General features: G+C 56.2%; 1 protein-coding gene across 1 annotated transcript in view; it reads left to right on the top strand.

Annotated features, from left to right (window-relative positions):
* TTLL10 (tubulin tyrosine ligase like 10) overlaps positions 1–15,174 on the top strand; it is a 53,888-nt gene continuing 38,714 nt past the window's right edge. Inside the window, exon 1 of the mRNA XM_072820182.1 lies at positions 1–74. Within this exon, the coding sequence (XP_072676283.1) occupies positions 37–74 (38 nt within the window). The 5' untranslated portion in view covers positions 1–36. The remainder of the gene's footprint in view (positions 75–15,174) is intronic.

Raw genomic sequence — 15,174 nt, 5'->3', positions numbered from 1 at the left:
GCCACGATAAGGCAGCCCGGGGAGCTGCGCCTGCCGATGCTGCACTGCCACCCTGCCATCCTCACAGAGACCAGGTAGGACTCGAGGCTTCCGGGAAAGCGCCAGTGTGAAGTTTGTCTTGTGGGGTCTGTAGTGACCTCATCACGTGTGATCAGAGGTGGCTTGAAAGCCCTGCCAACTCTGCAGTTCTTCTCTCTGAGCCGTGGTCCAGCCCACAGTCTCTGGATGTCCTGGTGTTGCCAGTGGCACCATGACCAGGGGGAGGCCCCCAGCCCCTGGGGGAGAGTGGGGGTCTTTGGCAGGTGCTGCTTCTGCTGAAAGGGTCATATAAAAAGCTAGCAGTATTTCTATTTGTTGCAGGATGGGGAGGAATTATGCCCAAGGCACACCTTTGGGAGTGTTGGAAGCTATCTGGGAAAGCAGGAGGGGGCCAATAGGCCTGTGCTGGCCAGGGAGGCAGCCTGAGGTTCCACAGCACGGTGACCTGTTGGAAATCCAGCCTCACTGCCTGCCCGAAAAGGCCACAAGGTGACCTACAGGCCTCCCGGCAGAATGGGGGTCCTGAACCTCTGTGATGAATGTGGGTGTTTGAGCGTTCTCTGGGGAAGGATGTTGTTAAGTCCCTAAAATGTTCACTTATGACCCCATCACCTCTGAAGATGTCAGCCAGGACCCTGGGGGCTCAAGAAGGGAGGGAGCAAGACTGAGATCCTTCACATTTCCTAGATACGACAATGGCCTGAAAGCACTCTCAAGGAAACCAAATTTATTCCATTTCAAAAGACACTTTCATACTGTGCCCTACCCTAAAGGTATGGAGTTCATGATTGGCTGGAGTAGGGCCAGCTTCCTCCATCAAAGTTGAAATTGAACCCTGCCGAGATTTGGAGCCTGTGGTGTCATGGTAATGTGGGGACACAAAAGAAACAAGATGTGGCCTAAAACACAGGACAGCTCCACAATGGGGTTAGGCTTTGAGTGGTCACGTGGCAAAAGGGTCAGAATGTGGTGGCAACCATGCCTGCCAAAGAAGGTGGACTCAGGGTGAGGATGCTAGACTATGTGTGACCTTATCATAGAAAATGGACTTGTCCCTGCCATCTATCAAGAGGAGGTGGAGAGTGTGATAGTATTCGTAGGAGGCAGATAAGTTTTAGCTAGCTTTATTTGCAAGTCCTTCCACAGTCTTCATTGGCCAGAGGGGATACCAGCTGAGTTTTTATTTCATTTTTTATCAGAGTTATATTTGTATGTAGTATGAGTCAGACATTCCTATAAGGCTTGGACCAACACAGCCTCCCAGTTACCACCCCTCCATGCCATCCTCAAAGACAACCACTTCCTTATTCCAGACAATTCTTGTGTTATTTACCTGCATCTGTGTAGCAACATGATCAAACACCAGCTTCTTGCTTTAGTTTTAGATATTATCTACTGAATTCATTCTATGGAAGACAGCATTTCCTTCGTCCACTTCTCTTTACTCCCCCCCACACTTGCATCCTCTCTATTTTCAATGGAATTATGTTATAATTTTAGTTAGCTCTGTATTCAGGGATTAGTTTGTATTCCCCCCCAGCCTACGGCATGCATGGTAATTGTTCCAACACACATGCGTGTTGTTTTCCCTGGAGTTAATCATCACCTTTCTTTTTTTTGTGCTTGCTGAGTTTTCTCTGAACTCATTACTAATTCATCCTCAGATTCTTGCCGTGGCTTAAATTCAAACACATGGGGTATTTCTGAGGAGGTACCTGCAGGAGCTTTTGCCCTGCCCCAGTCCTGGTTAGTCCTCGTGCATCTGCGGCAAGGCTGGCACATCAAAATATCCCTCACCTTCATCCTGAAGATTCCCTTTGCTTCTCTCTAGGTTGGATTTTCCTGGATCCCACATCTTCCTCTTTCTTAATTACTCCTTGTTCTGGTGGAGCATGTCCTTCAGTAGCTTTCTGAGGAAGGGCAGGTGGCAGACACATGGCTTTAAAATATCTTTGATCCACTGTCACTTACGTGGCGGTTTGGTGGTGTATAGAACTCCGTTTTCCCTCTGAACTCTTAGTACATTACTCCAGTGGCTCTCAGTTTCTGATGCTGCTGTGGGTAATTGTGATGTTTTAACTCCTGATCTGTGGTATGAAAACCACCTTTTGATTTTCTTGCTGGAAGTGTTTAGGGATAACTTTTTGTCCCTAGTGTTCTGACAAATGATCTTTGTGTGGATTCATTTCCGTTCCTTTTGCTAAGTGCCCAGTAATTCTTTTGGTCTGGGAATTCCTTTCAGTTCCAAGAAACTTTCTTACATTATTAATTTTAAATTATTTCTTCCTTCCTATTTTCTCTGTCCCCTTCTTCTGTGGTAAATATTGGGATCCTGGACCTCTTAGACTGGCCTCTAACAACCTTTCCTAATTCCTTTTCCTGATCTTCTGGCTTTACTTTCAGTGTTCCAGCTCCTTTACTGAACTTTTCACTTCCTCTGTAATATTAATTTACAAGAGTTCATTTGGTTCTCTGAATATTTATTTCTACAGCATTCTGATCTTTTACTATGCTCACAATATTTTCTCTTATCTCTTTGAGGATATTAATGATCTTTTTAAAGTTTTCCTCTCATACAGACTGTGTATGGAGAAACACAATAAATATATCTTTCCCCATATTTCCTTAGAGTTACACTTACTATATCAAAGTTAAATCATAGCTGAATCAGAGTTAAAAACTCATAAATTGTCAAGAAAAACACAAGAAACTCTATGGAAGGATGGGTATGGGCTATGGCCCAGTGAGCCAATGAGCAAATCCCTGAGCAATCAGACTTGAGAAAATTCAGATTCGCTATCTGTCAGGAAGGCAAAAGTCAGACGTAGGTCCATTTTCTGGAAGCAGAGCCTAGGGCAGGGAATCCTGTGTAAGGGGGGGTACTGGGGAGGAGGATACATCAGGGAGCAGGGAAGCAAGACTGGGTAGGGAAGGAGCTTCTGGCCTTGGGGAGCAGGCCACACTACTCTGCTGAGTATCAGTTATCATTTTGAGGGTGACAACCCCCAAGAGGCAGCTGAGAGCCCTGGGCAGTGGGGACTATATACCTACTAGAAGGGGGCACCTGGTTTCATGGGATGTGAGGTGTCATTTGGGAGGTGTCACACTTGCAAAATTGAAAAAGCAAAGCACCAATAGCTATGGAGGTGGACATAGGGAAAGCAAGATCTCATGTTTGGGGAGGGCACAGGTGCTTTGGCCTTTGGGGAAGGTGGTCTGTTCACATCGCTGGAATCAGGAGCATCTGTTAGGTGCCTGCAAGGAGGCGTCCTGTGGAGTCCCACAGGGTGTGATGGGAGGCAGAGGCAGTGCTCCCTAAGGGCTGGCTGTGTGTAAGTGTGTGTAGTCTGTCCACGGTGCACTGGTGGGTGTCCCAGTCTATCTGTCGCATCCCTGGTGGTGGGCCTGGGTCTCCTGTCTTTGGTTCCTGGTGTGTCCTTCCCAAAGGGGTTCATCATGAGTGTAATGCTCCTGTGTGCACAGATGTCATCTGCTCTACTACTCAGGGAGGCCATGAAAGAGAAAGGCTGGGAGCGGGTAGCACATGGTGTCCTCCCAACTGGCCCAGGGTAGACCCCACTGTGAAGCCTGCCACTTCTGGGGGATCCCCTGGTTAGACTCAGTTTCTGTTCCCAGGGAGTGGTGGGAAGGCGGCCAGTGGGACAGGCAGCCTTGCAAGTAGGGAGAATGTCTCACTCCCTACCCAGCTTGATTAACCCTGGGTGGGCCTTCAGCTGTTTCTACAGAAACCTACCACCTGGGCCCCCAAGGGACAAAACAATGGCCTTTCCCTCTAACCTGTCAGGTCTGTGCCAGAGTCACCAGTAGGAATTTTGGGGACATTCACGATGTCTGTCTCTCCATGACTTGGCTCAACAGGCTAGGTGGGGGGTTCCTGGGTCTGTTTGGACAAGCACATGGTTTCTTGGAGTTTAACCCAGTGGGTCATTGGTCTGGGGAGAGGGAAGTGTCCTAGAATGTGGATTCTGTGCTTGGTTTTCCTGAAAAAGAATGGTTTGATGAATTTGCACATCTTTGTTGTGAGCTCCTTGTTTAGTATCTATGAAACTGCAGGGTCTGGGAAGGCACACTTTCTCCCTCTCCTAAGAAACAGGCACCTAATATAATAGCACGACTGACCATCAGCTCACTGGGAAATCCCAAGTGCAGGCTTGCTCTCTCCCTGTATAGACCCCTCTCCAGCCCTTTCCCTACCACCCCATCCCACTCTGAAAACCAGAACACATCTGTCACTGCTCTCCATAAACCCATTCTTCACATGCTGTTAACACCAACAAAATCTCAATGACAACATCTGAGATGAGTTGAGATGGGCTGTCCCTGCCTCCCAGGACCTCACTGAGTGGCACTCCAGCAGGTGAGATGGCCTTGAGAGAGGGCAGGTCCCCACACCCTGGGGCCTGGAGCTGTCATCACACCCTGGGCATCTCTAAGAATGTTTGGGGTGGGGTGGGGGGGTGTCTGCAGGGCTCCCGGAGTCTGCCCCACAGTATGGGTGCCGACTCCTTCCAGTGCTCTGCAAACGGGTGCCTAGGAGAATGCACCCTGGGGAAGTGTCGGAGGTCCATATTTGTGCTGGCCCCAAGAAATAGCACTCAGGGGCAGAGCATGGGATTGAGTGGTTGGGGTGATGCCCCACAGAAGAACTTGGGGACCACAGAGTCCTCCAGAGGGACCAACTGACCACCAAGGCCCAAGGAAGAGGACACATAGAGGTCCATGGCTGACACTGACTGGAGCTCAAACCCAGGCCTCACTAGTGTCCCTTTTGCGGGAGGGGGGGGCGGGGGGGTTGGTGATTTCTGGTTTGTGGTTTGTTCCTTTTTTACCAGGTTCCCTCCAGGCCGGAAGGGAGTAGTGTGGAGGGAGGGAGTGGGCTGCCTGATTCGTCATCACACTGCCCTCTGCAGCTCCCCTAGGGGGCTGCTCCAACCTGAGCCCAGACCAGCATGTCTGTGGCGTCAGAGGGTTTTAATGTCCAATGTGCTGGATGCCCAGGAGAGCCCCACCTGTGACCACACCTCCTAAGGCAGGTACGCTGCCTACAGCCCCTGACCATCTCCAGGGGCTCTGGAAAACCAGGCCCCAAGGCCACTGTCTACTGCTCCAGCTTCCCTGATGACAGGGCCCAAGGCTGCTCAGGGACATTTGGGTCATGGGACCAGCATGCTTGCACACCCCCACACCTCCCTGCTCCAGGGCCTGGAGGGTCTTGCCACCTCCACCCCCAGGGAATGAGATGGTCCTAGGCCATGGTGAGCTGGTAAATGTTTAACAGCTGGCCCTGGGGTGTGGGCACCTGATTGGGGCATTTGTCCGTTTCCACGGTGTAAACGCCCACCACTGATCCCAAGCTGCCAGGGCACAGCCAGCGAACATTGAGGTGGGAAGAGATGTGAGTAATCTACCAGTGGGAGTGCTTCCTGAATCATGGCCTCCTCTTGTGGTCCTGTGTGGGAAGTGAACCACACAGAAGTACAGGTGTCCCCAGGTCAGAAAGTAGGGCTTTGGGGTCATCGTGGTCCTTGGCCACAGGGGTAATGGTGCATGCCCAAGCCTGGGCCAAAGGGCCTCCTGTGGCCCCCTTTTAAGCTTATGGGTGCATGAAGAGGGAACAAAGGGAGTGTGTCCAGAGCTGTAGTCTTGTGTCCACACACACCCTCTGAGGCCAAGAGAGACATTTACTCCCCAGCTGTCTGTGCCCTGTGGGTGGGGGGCGGGCAGAGCTCTGGAAACCAATAGGCTGGGGACGGTGGGGGTGGAGCTGGGGCCCTGGAGGGCTCTGGGCTGGGCAGAGGCCTGCAGGGCATAAGTGCCTGGGAGCCCCTCCTTGCCCTGGGGGTGGCCATGGGGTCCACACCAGGTGGGCAACCCCGGCCACCCTGTAGCAGCATGGGAGAAGGATTGCTGGTGGCCTCTGGGATGTCCTGGGGTGCTAGGAGGGCTTCACCTTGAGAGGAGGCTCTGATCATTCCCAGAGCTCAGGGCAGGGGTCTCAGCTTTTGGGGTACAAGCCTGGACAGCAGCTCCCAGAGGGGCAGGCAGGGGGCACAGGGCTGAGGCTGCACCCTTGCTGATGGAATCCAAATACAGAGCTTTAAACTTCTTCCATGTGAGCAAACACCTGCCTTCTGCAGACTGGAAGGGGGTGGGGGCGACTCTCGTCCCCTGGGGGGTCTCTGCCCAGGCCTAGGCCTGTGCGACAGACAGGAGGGCGGATCCTTTTTCTGGTGGGACTCTGCAATCTCACCTTCATTTGTCTGGTTTAATTCAAGAGCAGGTGTGGATCTCTGGCAAACAAAGGTGCCGCCCAGGCGGGCTTAACCCTTTCCCTGCTGATCTTCTCTGGACTTGGGGGTGAGGCAGGGTAGCAGACTTGTGGGGTAAGAGGGCCAGAGGCCTGTCTCAGCCGGGAGGTCAATTTGCCCTAGGTCCTTGGCCACAGGCAGCACTGTGGGAATAGTGACCGCACTCCTGCTGACCAGCTGGGTCAGGTGGAGACCAGGAGACCCAGGCGGCCGCAGCCCACTCACTCCCTATGCAATCTCTTGGCATCAGGGCCTCTGGAGTCCGTGCACCTGTCCACGACCCCTCAGCTCCGCCTCTTCTTTGGTTTTCCAGCTAACAATGCAGGCAGGGCGCTTTGTGGTGGCCTCACCCTGGGGACTGTGCTCGTCCTGGGAGGGTAGGAGGGTGTGGGTGGGTGGGAAGCTCAGCTTTGCATAAGGAAACCTGAGCCCCACCAGGTGCGGGAGACAAAGCCTAGGGACCCGCCTGCTAGGCTCTGGGCGGATCCTCTACACGGAGTCTGGGGGGGTGGGGGGCTACCGTGCTGTGTGGACTCAGGAGGGGGAGGAGGAGGGAATCCGCAGAGCAGGGGCTGTGAGTGTGGGGGTCTAGGAGGCCCAAGTTTGCCCCAGCTTCCTGGCCCCTCCTGTGGGCCCTTCCCAGCCCCACATCTGTGGACCGAGGGCCACAGGGCCGAGCTTGCTGGTCACAGCACGTGCACTTGTCCTTGGAGTCGTTTCCCAGAGAAGGGCAGATGCCCACCAGAAGCAGCAGCTCAGGGGTCTCCCTCTCCCTCCTTGCCTTTCCTTCCCTAGCCTTATGGCCCTATGTGGGGGCATGAGCTCCCCACCAGAGGGTCTGGGGCCTGCCCTCCTCTGCGCCCCAGCCTTCTGCAGTGTCCGTGGCTCTAGATCCTTCTGGAGCCCTGACTACCTGCACTGTCATAGGGTGGGTGCTCCAGTACTCCTGAACCTGACCTCAGAAGCATCCCTGGGAACTTTGGGCACCTACAAAGGGAGGGGCTTTTTGGCAAGAGGCCTGTGCCACTCCCACCCAGCCTGCTGCAGGGGTGAGGCACAGTCTCTGGGCCTGGGTTCAGATCCCTGTGACCTGGGGGAAGGGTCAGGGTCTTCCGTCATAAGAACCGACAAAACCAGCATCCATGGGGAGGATGGAGTCCCCCAGGCCTCTCAGGCTCAGCCCACCCCAGAAGCTCAGGTGTCTGGGCTACCTGTACCCCCCTGCTCTCTGGTCCCTCGTCTCCTTCCTCCCCTGGACTCCACATGCTTGTGCACATACACATGCTAGTCACATGTGTGTTTGGTAACAGGTGCACACAGTCACACATAATCACCATATGTACACACACACACACACACACACACACACACACACAAGAGGAGTGTCCACCCGCTGCCCTGGAGCTGGGTGACAGCAGTCTGGAGCGTCCTCTGGCCCCATCCTGGGGGATCCACCCCTCAGCCCCTCCAGTTCATTTCCAGAGTCTTCCAGGCACCAGTAGAGGGCAAGGCAAATGGTATCAGCCTCACAGAGAAAGAGCTTTAGGCCACAGGCCTTGCTGTCCTCGGTCTTGTGGAGACTGGAGTGGTCCTGACCTGGCACCTACCTCACTGGCTGGGCCAAGCTGATCTCACCCAAACAGGCTGCCCTGGGCTGGAGGCCATGGCTCCTTCCTGCTTCCCGCCTCCTCCAGGAATAGGGTGGGGCCCTTGTCTCCCCTGCCCCAGGGTGACTGCCTTCCCAGCTCCCATCACACTCTGGATATTCAGCAGCCTGTTGTCTGGGCAGGCAGAGTAGGGAAGCTCTTGAGACGCGGGGAGTGGGGGAACCCCACGCCCTGCATGTGTGTCCATCAGAGCTGAGATGATTCCCTCTCCGCCAGAGACGGCCTGGCTTTGCTGGTCTGTGGAATGCAGTGAATTTTCCAGAAAGCTGAGTTTAAACGCATGCAATTTCAAGGAAGCATCCTTCACCCCAGGATTGTGTCCTCCCCGCTGATGGGTGCTGCAACCTTGATTGCTTTGTAAAATGACAGGTGGTAGGTGGCAGTATGTTTAGATGCCCTTTGCATCAAAGAAACACAGGCTGGACCCCAAAGTCCAGAACAGTGGGCCCGGTCTGTGTTCTTTGAGGGGAAGGGCAGAACAGGGGCCCACAGCTGTGCTCCCGGTCCACATGGTGGCCCCCAGACATTTGGAGGACGGAGGAGCCGTCCCGCCTGGGTGTCCTGAGCACACAGTGAAGGTGTGCACATGTTGTTGTCTTTCCACAGTGTCAGCTTTACTCAATCATAAAGCAAGGTTAATATAATTATAAAGCAGATCCAGGATTCCAACCCTGATGACATTTCACCCCGTGATTAGACGTGGCTTCTACCCGGCACACAGAGCACCGCACAGACAAGCTGGCCCCAGACAGGACAACGCAGGGGGTAGGAGGTGAGGGCCTGTGGGCGGGCAGCAGCTGGGACAAGGCCTGCGTCCCTGCATCCCTGGGTCCCGTCCAGGTCAACTCTCGGCACTGCCTGCTGCTCCCGGTCAGGCAGGGAAGGATCTCGGTTCTGTTCGGAGATGGATAGGCCAGAGCCTTTGGGGGCAGCTCCTTTTTAAAGTGGTCAGACGAAGAGGAGTCCGCGTCCTGAGTGACAGATTTCCTGTAGCCTGTGTGGCCGTGCCCCTCCCACCGCCCCAGACCCCTGCCCAAGGCTGAGGGGCCTACCTGGGCTCCTCCCTGAGGACAAGAACACCCTTTGCAAACAGACGGAAGCCCGGAGGCTCAGGCCAGGGGGGAAACCTCCTTTGCCAACACAATTACTCCTTCCCTATCCCAACTAACATCCCAAGGACAGGGAGGGTCCCAGGGACGGTGCAGGTGACTGGGTCATGCGACTGTCTACCTGCCCGCACAGGCCAGCCTGCACCTGCCCTCCTGCTGCATGTCCCTGTGCAGGCATCTCCTCAGGAGGACCCTACTGACCTTGCAGTCCTGACCTCGCTCCACAGAGGCTGCTCAGGTCCCAGTGACCCCAGAAAGGCCCTCCAGACACCTCCAAAGCCCATCCACAGGACTCAAGGTGTTCACGGGGACTCACGGGCACTCATAGTGCACCCCCACCTTTCACACAGAACCCCCTGGGGCCCGACAAGAGCCTGGGGTTCCGACCCGAAGAGGCCGATACCCTGGGGGGCCTGGGGGCAGCTGCTCCAGGTGGGAGCCATGACTTCAGAGAGCAGGACAGGTGACCCAAAACCCAGAGGGTGGATGTTTGATGAGGGGGCTGTGGGCCATGTTTACAGGCAATGTGCCTGTAAACATGGGGGGCAGTCTCCTTCTTCTGCCAGGGCTCCCTCCTCATGGTTCTAGACTATCCTGAGATGGAGGACCCCCATCTGACCCTGAGGAGGGAGGACCCCCTAAGTGATAGTGAGAAGGAAAGGCAGCTAGAGTTGGGCTGGGGTGGCAGCCAAGTGACAGTGGACTAGGAGCAACCCTTCCCACTGTTCACCCTAGAAACAAGACCTGGGGTGCCCCAGGTGTGATCCCAGCACCTTTCAACATCCAGATAGAGCTGGGGGAACACATGAGTGAGGCTCTGGCAGTCTGTAAGGTGAAATCTGAGGGAAGAAGTCCCTTGGCAGGTGCAGCCATGTGAAAGAACTGTTGGGACAAGAGGCAGTGTCCTGGGGCGACGCCCTGGAGTGAGCTAGTAAACTCTAGGATCTCACCTCTTGGACAAGTGGCTGGGATCCTCCTGGGCCATGGCAGGTTCACTGGGGCAGGGACCCCACTTAACAAGGGTGTGCTGTCCCCAGATCCCAGCCCAGAAGCACACCTTCAAGAATGATCTGTGCCCCCATGGGGAGCAAGTGGGGCTGGAGCTGAGGGGCTTCCAGCATGTAAACCAGGAGTGGATGTGGGACGGGGGGGTCCCTGTGCATCAAGTCAAGCCAGGATGCTGAGTGAGGGGTACCCTCTGACATGCATGCCCCTCTCTCAGGCAGCAGCTGAGGGCTCAAGCCACAGTGAGGGAAGAAATCCTTCTGAGCATCCCAGGCATCAGGACCAGCCCCTGGGTCCCCTTGTGCCTTCTACTTCACCCCAAATTCCCAGGCCTGCTGGACATGGTTGCTATGGGAGCATTTGGCCTCCTCATGTAGCGAGGCAGGTTCAAGATGTGGGAAAGCCCCAGGCAGACTTTTTCCTTGAAAGACCTGAAGCCCAGGTGGTATCACTAGCTGAGCTACAAATATTGTCCTTGAAGCTCATCCAGCATCCCGTTGTGCTTGGTCCAGCCAACGGCGGACACTCAGTGCTATGATCATTCCTATCATTCCTCGCAGGATGATGAATTAGAAAGGGTGAGGATTTATGGCCCCAGGAGTGTCCGATGTTCCCCTGCAGTTAGCCACTGTTCTTGCCCGCGTGTCCATGTTCCCTGTTGATGACCCGAGAGCTGCTCATAACTGACTGCTGTACGTTTAATCTCCAGCTTTCATGATTCTCACTACCTGGTCCCACAGTTTACTTCGGCAATAGTAAGACACGTCTGCACTTTGCTTGGCTAATTCCAGAAGTCTAAGTGCTTCGTGGCCATGCTCCGTCCCCGGCACAGGCCATGGGGCAGCCTGCCCCACCCAGCTTTGCAGCCCTGTCACTCCTAACATGTTAGTTTAGCATCCAGCCCTCACCCCCCACAGACAGAGGCCTTAGGGGATGGTCTGTCTTGTCTCTTCACACCTGGCCCCAGGATCAGCCCCTGGTAGGCCAGGACACCTGTCAATCATCAGTCAAGGCCAATGGACAATCAAATGGGACACGGGTCTTTAAGAGGCTCCCACATCCCTGGGGCCCTGGCCCAGCCTCCGCCCAGTTCTGGGGATGCTGCAGATGCTGCATGAAGGACCCCCCCAGGTGTTGCAGGGGTCCCCAAGGCACTGTGTAGGGTCATGTCCCAAGCCTCAGTTAGACCAGAGGCCCACAGCATGGTCCCACCCATGGACAGGTGTGGGCAACAGAAAGGGGTTCACCTAGACCCAGGGTGGGTACAGGGTCCACTTCCCATGAGGACTTGAGGGACCACCCAGGTACTGGGGGCTGGAAGGGGGCTGCCCCTTCTGGCTGGGTGGGACATGGGCCGATCACTGTGGTCAAAACAGCCTCTATTTCCCCCTTAGATCGTCCCCACTCTCTTTCCTCAAAGGCCCCCAGGTCCGGGGCTGAGTGCTGGCACACACCCCTGCCCAGGACCCCATCCATAGAACCCCACCATCCACTCCCATGCTTCCTCCATCACCATCCATGCAAGCCTACTTCTTGTGAAGTGCTCACCCTACCACTCCTGTCCCCACCGAGCTGGTGTTCTAACGGGCCTCCCAACACCCTTCCACTGCTTGCCATACCCACAGAGGTCTCTGGGCTGGGCCCTGGGACCCCAGCCTCTGTGACCCGTCCCCAGGTCTGGCCTCCTGGGCTGCAGCCTCCCTGCTCCCTGACCCACAGGGCCAGTCTGTACTATTCCTCTCCAGCCCCGGGAGCATGGGCCACCGGCCGCCCCTGGGGCTGGATCCAGCAAGACGCTGTGGGACTTGTGAACCCCACTCCTCCCCTCCTGTGACACCTTCCGGGGTTTGCCCCTGACTCCTGGGGCGCGGCCTACCTGCCCACCGTCTGCCTTCTCAGGTCCCTGCTGACAGGGCTGTGAGGAGACACCTGGTCTTTGGCCTCCTCTCAGCCTGTGGTCAGGCTGGAGCCTTCCCTCAGGGTGGACGCTGTGCTCCTGGCCAAGGGGAGCCCCAGTGGACCTGTTCAGGGGCATCCTGGGGGCCCTACCCTCACAGGTCCACCTTGGCCCACACCATGCCGGCCACCTTCACCTTTGAACAGAACCTCCTTGGCTGCAGTCTCCGGTTTCTGCCTGTTGCTCTTCAGCCCTTCTCACAAAGCCTTCACTGCCTCTCCACGCTGCACCTCCAGAACCCACCGCGGGCTCCTCCCTCCTGCAGCCAAGGTCACAGAGGCCTCCCAGCCATGCCCTGATGCTCCCCTACCTTCCCACCAGCGCCTGTCTCCCTCCTCTTCCTCCCACTCACATGCAGGCCAAGGCCAGTCCCCAGGGCCCTTCCCAGCGGCTACATCCAGACCCGGGGCTATCCAGGGGTGCTGGATTCCTGGGACAGAGTTTCCGAGTGTCTTTGGAAATGCCAAATCCAGACCTGGAGGAGCCATGGGTCTGATGACAGCCACAGACCCACCCAGGTTCTAGGCAGCGTTGCACACATGGTGGGAGGGTCAGCAAAGCCCTGACGCGTCTCGTCAGCATTTTGTAAACTTCCCAACTGCTGTGCTCACATTTCAGGGACCCAGGACTTTGGTGCCCTTCATGTGTGCCAGTGAATGGGTCAAAGAGCACAGACTCTCCTCACAAATTACCCCTCATATCCGAGAAGCCCACGAGAGCTGGCCTCTGGGTCGCTGACACCCTAGGGTCTGGTCTGGGTGGCCATCATGTTTGTCTGTTATGTGAAAAATCCTCCGCATCTCTCCCCAAATCTGCCCTGCCTCAGATTTTCGAGGCTTCACCCCAGTGCCTCCCTCCCATCCAGGTGCACAGTGGCCTCTGCAGCCCCTGCTGCCCCTGGACCCCAGTCCCAGTGCTGCTGGGATCTCCATCTGCTGCCCACAGGCATCAGGCCTATGAACGAATCATCTGAAGGGGCCCCACATTTCCTGCTGTCTGACCCAAGGGAGGGTGGGAGGATGGGGGTCCTTGCAGGTGCCAGTCAGCAACATGGGGGCAGGAGACACCGAACTCAGCCCTTGTGGGGGCCGCTGCTGGGAAGTGTGCAGACAGGCAAGGGCATAGACATGGAGGCATGGCAGCGGTTACCTGGGCTGGAGGGTTATCTAGCGGGTTTTCCTTCAGGGGGATAAAATGTTCTGGAACTAGATGCAGATGGCGCTTGCACAACATTTTGAGGCCACTAAATGCCACAGAGTTGTTCACTTTAAAACGGTTAGTTTCATGTTGTGTGAATGTCACCTCAGTTTAAAAATTCTCCCTTGGTAAACACCCCCCAAAGCAAACCCCGGCAGACCAGGATCCAGGTGCGGCTCAGGGCCATGGCGCGGCTGCCCTCGTCCTTTCTGCTTGAGCAGACCTGGAAGGCTCAGCTGGGAATGCATCTGTGCCCCTGGAAACAGGGGAGCCAGCCTCTCCTCCTGTGTGCGTCTCAAAAACAAAGCTGCCTGGTGCCGGGTGGGCGGCCCCAGAGCACGATCAGCCTCCAGTGAGTGGAAAAAGAGGGTGGTAATTTTCTGGAGCCCTATCCCTGGTGGCAGCCTCAGGCGTCTCCGTGACACTCTTCTGCCTTTGGAGACCAATTACTGAGGTGGAGGGGGTGAGCTGGGCCCAGCGGCCTCGTTAGCTTGCTTTCTCCATCCGAGGGGCCCAGGCAGCTCGGCAAGGCCCCAAGGGCCTGCGGGCGCAGAAGGAGCCTGGCCATGCCAGTTCCCCCACGTGGAGTCAGGGCTCTGCCCAGAGGAACAGGGGGCAGGCCCCTCCCCGGGGGCTGGGGTGCCCGGTGGTGCAGGACTGCAGAGCTCTCTCCCTGCCCTGGCAACAGCCCAGCTGACGCCTGCCTTTCCTGGGACCCAAGTTGCATCAGACAAGTGGCCCCATGAGGGGAGCACCATAGAGGGGGGAGGGGTGCTTCCTGGATGCCCCGCCTTCCGGCACCAGGCTGCAGCTCTGTCCTGCTTGGGATTACCACAGCCACCCCTCCTCCCCTGATGCTACCTGACCTGATAAATATGGGGTGTCTGGATAGTTTTGCCTCCATGGCCTGCAAGGCAGTCTGCTCAGACCAGACACTGGTTCCAGAGCAACTTCCCAAACAAGCCACTGACTCTCTGGAGGCCTCTCAGGGTAATCCTGTAGCAGGGCAAGAGCCATGGCCTTTCCTGACCCCTTGCCCACCCACCACAGGAGCAAGAGGAGCCCAGGACCTCGGCCCTCTTGCTGCCCGTCACCCCCTGGTACCTCCCGGGTACCTCATCTGAAGGCCCAAGGAAATGCCTCCCTGTTCACCTCAAAGCACAAGACTTGAGGCCATGACGTCCTCACTCCTGCTGGCCTGCAGATGGGCATCTGTGGGAGGAGCTGGCATGGCTCCAAGATCTGCCTCTGGCTCAGGGGGAGAGTTAGGAGAGGCCTCACCCACAGAACCTAACCTCTAGGCTCCTCCTTACAGTCACTCCCACGTCCCTCTGGACCAGCCCCTGAGTCCCTGTTCCCTGTAGTCATATTTGGATCTAACTTGGGGTATGGGACAAGACCTATACTTCCAGTCTCTCCACAGCTGGATCCTGGAGGACACCCCCTAGGACAGGCCCCTGCAGGAAGCACAGGACAGTAACAACCAAGGGGCCACCCAGGAGGATGGGGCATCCCCAGGTGGGAGGCCAGGGGACAGGATGGAAGAGGGTGACCTCCTCACTGACCCTGCCTGACCCTCTCACTGACTTCATTTGACCTCATGGCTCACCCCCTCCTGAACTTCTCACCTACCTCATCAGACCTCGTTGGCCCCACCTGACCTCACTCACTTCACATAACCTCTGGCTGAGCCCCCTGACCTCACTGATGCCCCCTGACCTTCTTGCTAAAGACCCCACTTGACCTTGCTGACCTTCCCACTGACCTCATCTGACCTCTTACTGACCCCACCTGACCTCCTCCTCCCTCTTCTGACTCGTATTTCCTGAACCCTTGCTTCCTGCCTGCTGGGGGGTGGGGTGCCCCAAGTC

This window comes from Canis lupus, chromosome 3 (genome assembly GCF_048164855.1).
Source record: "Canis lupus baileyi chromosome 3, mCanLup2.hap1, whole genome shotgun sequence".
In the NCBI taxonomy this organism is placed as follows: Eukaryota; Metazoa; Chordata; class Mammalia; order Carnivora; family Canidae; genus Canis; species Canis lupus.
Note: the sequence above shows the minus strand (reverse complement) of the source record. Positions and strands in the feature narration are given on the sequence as shown.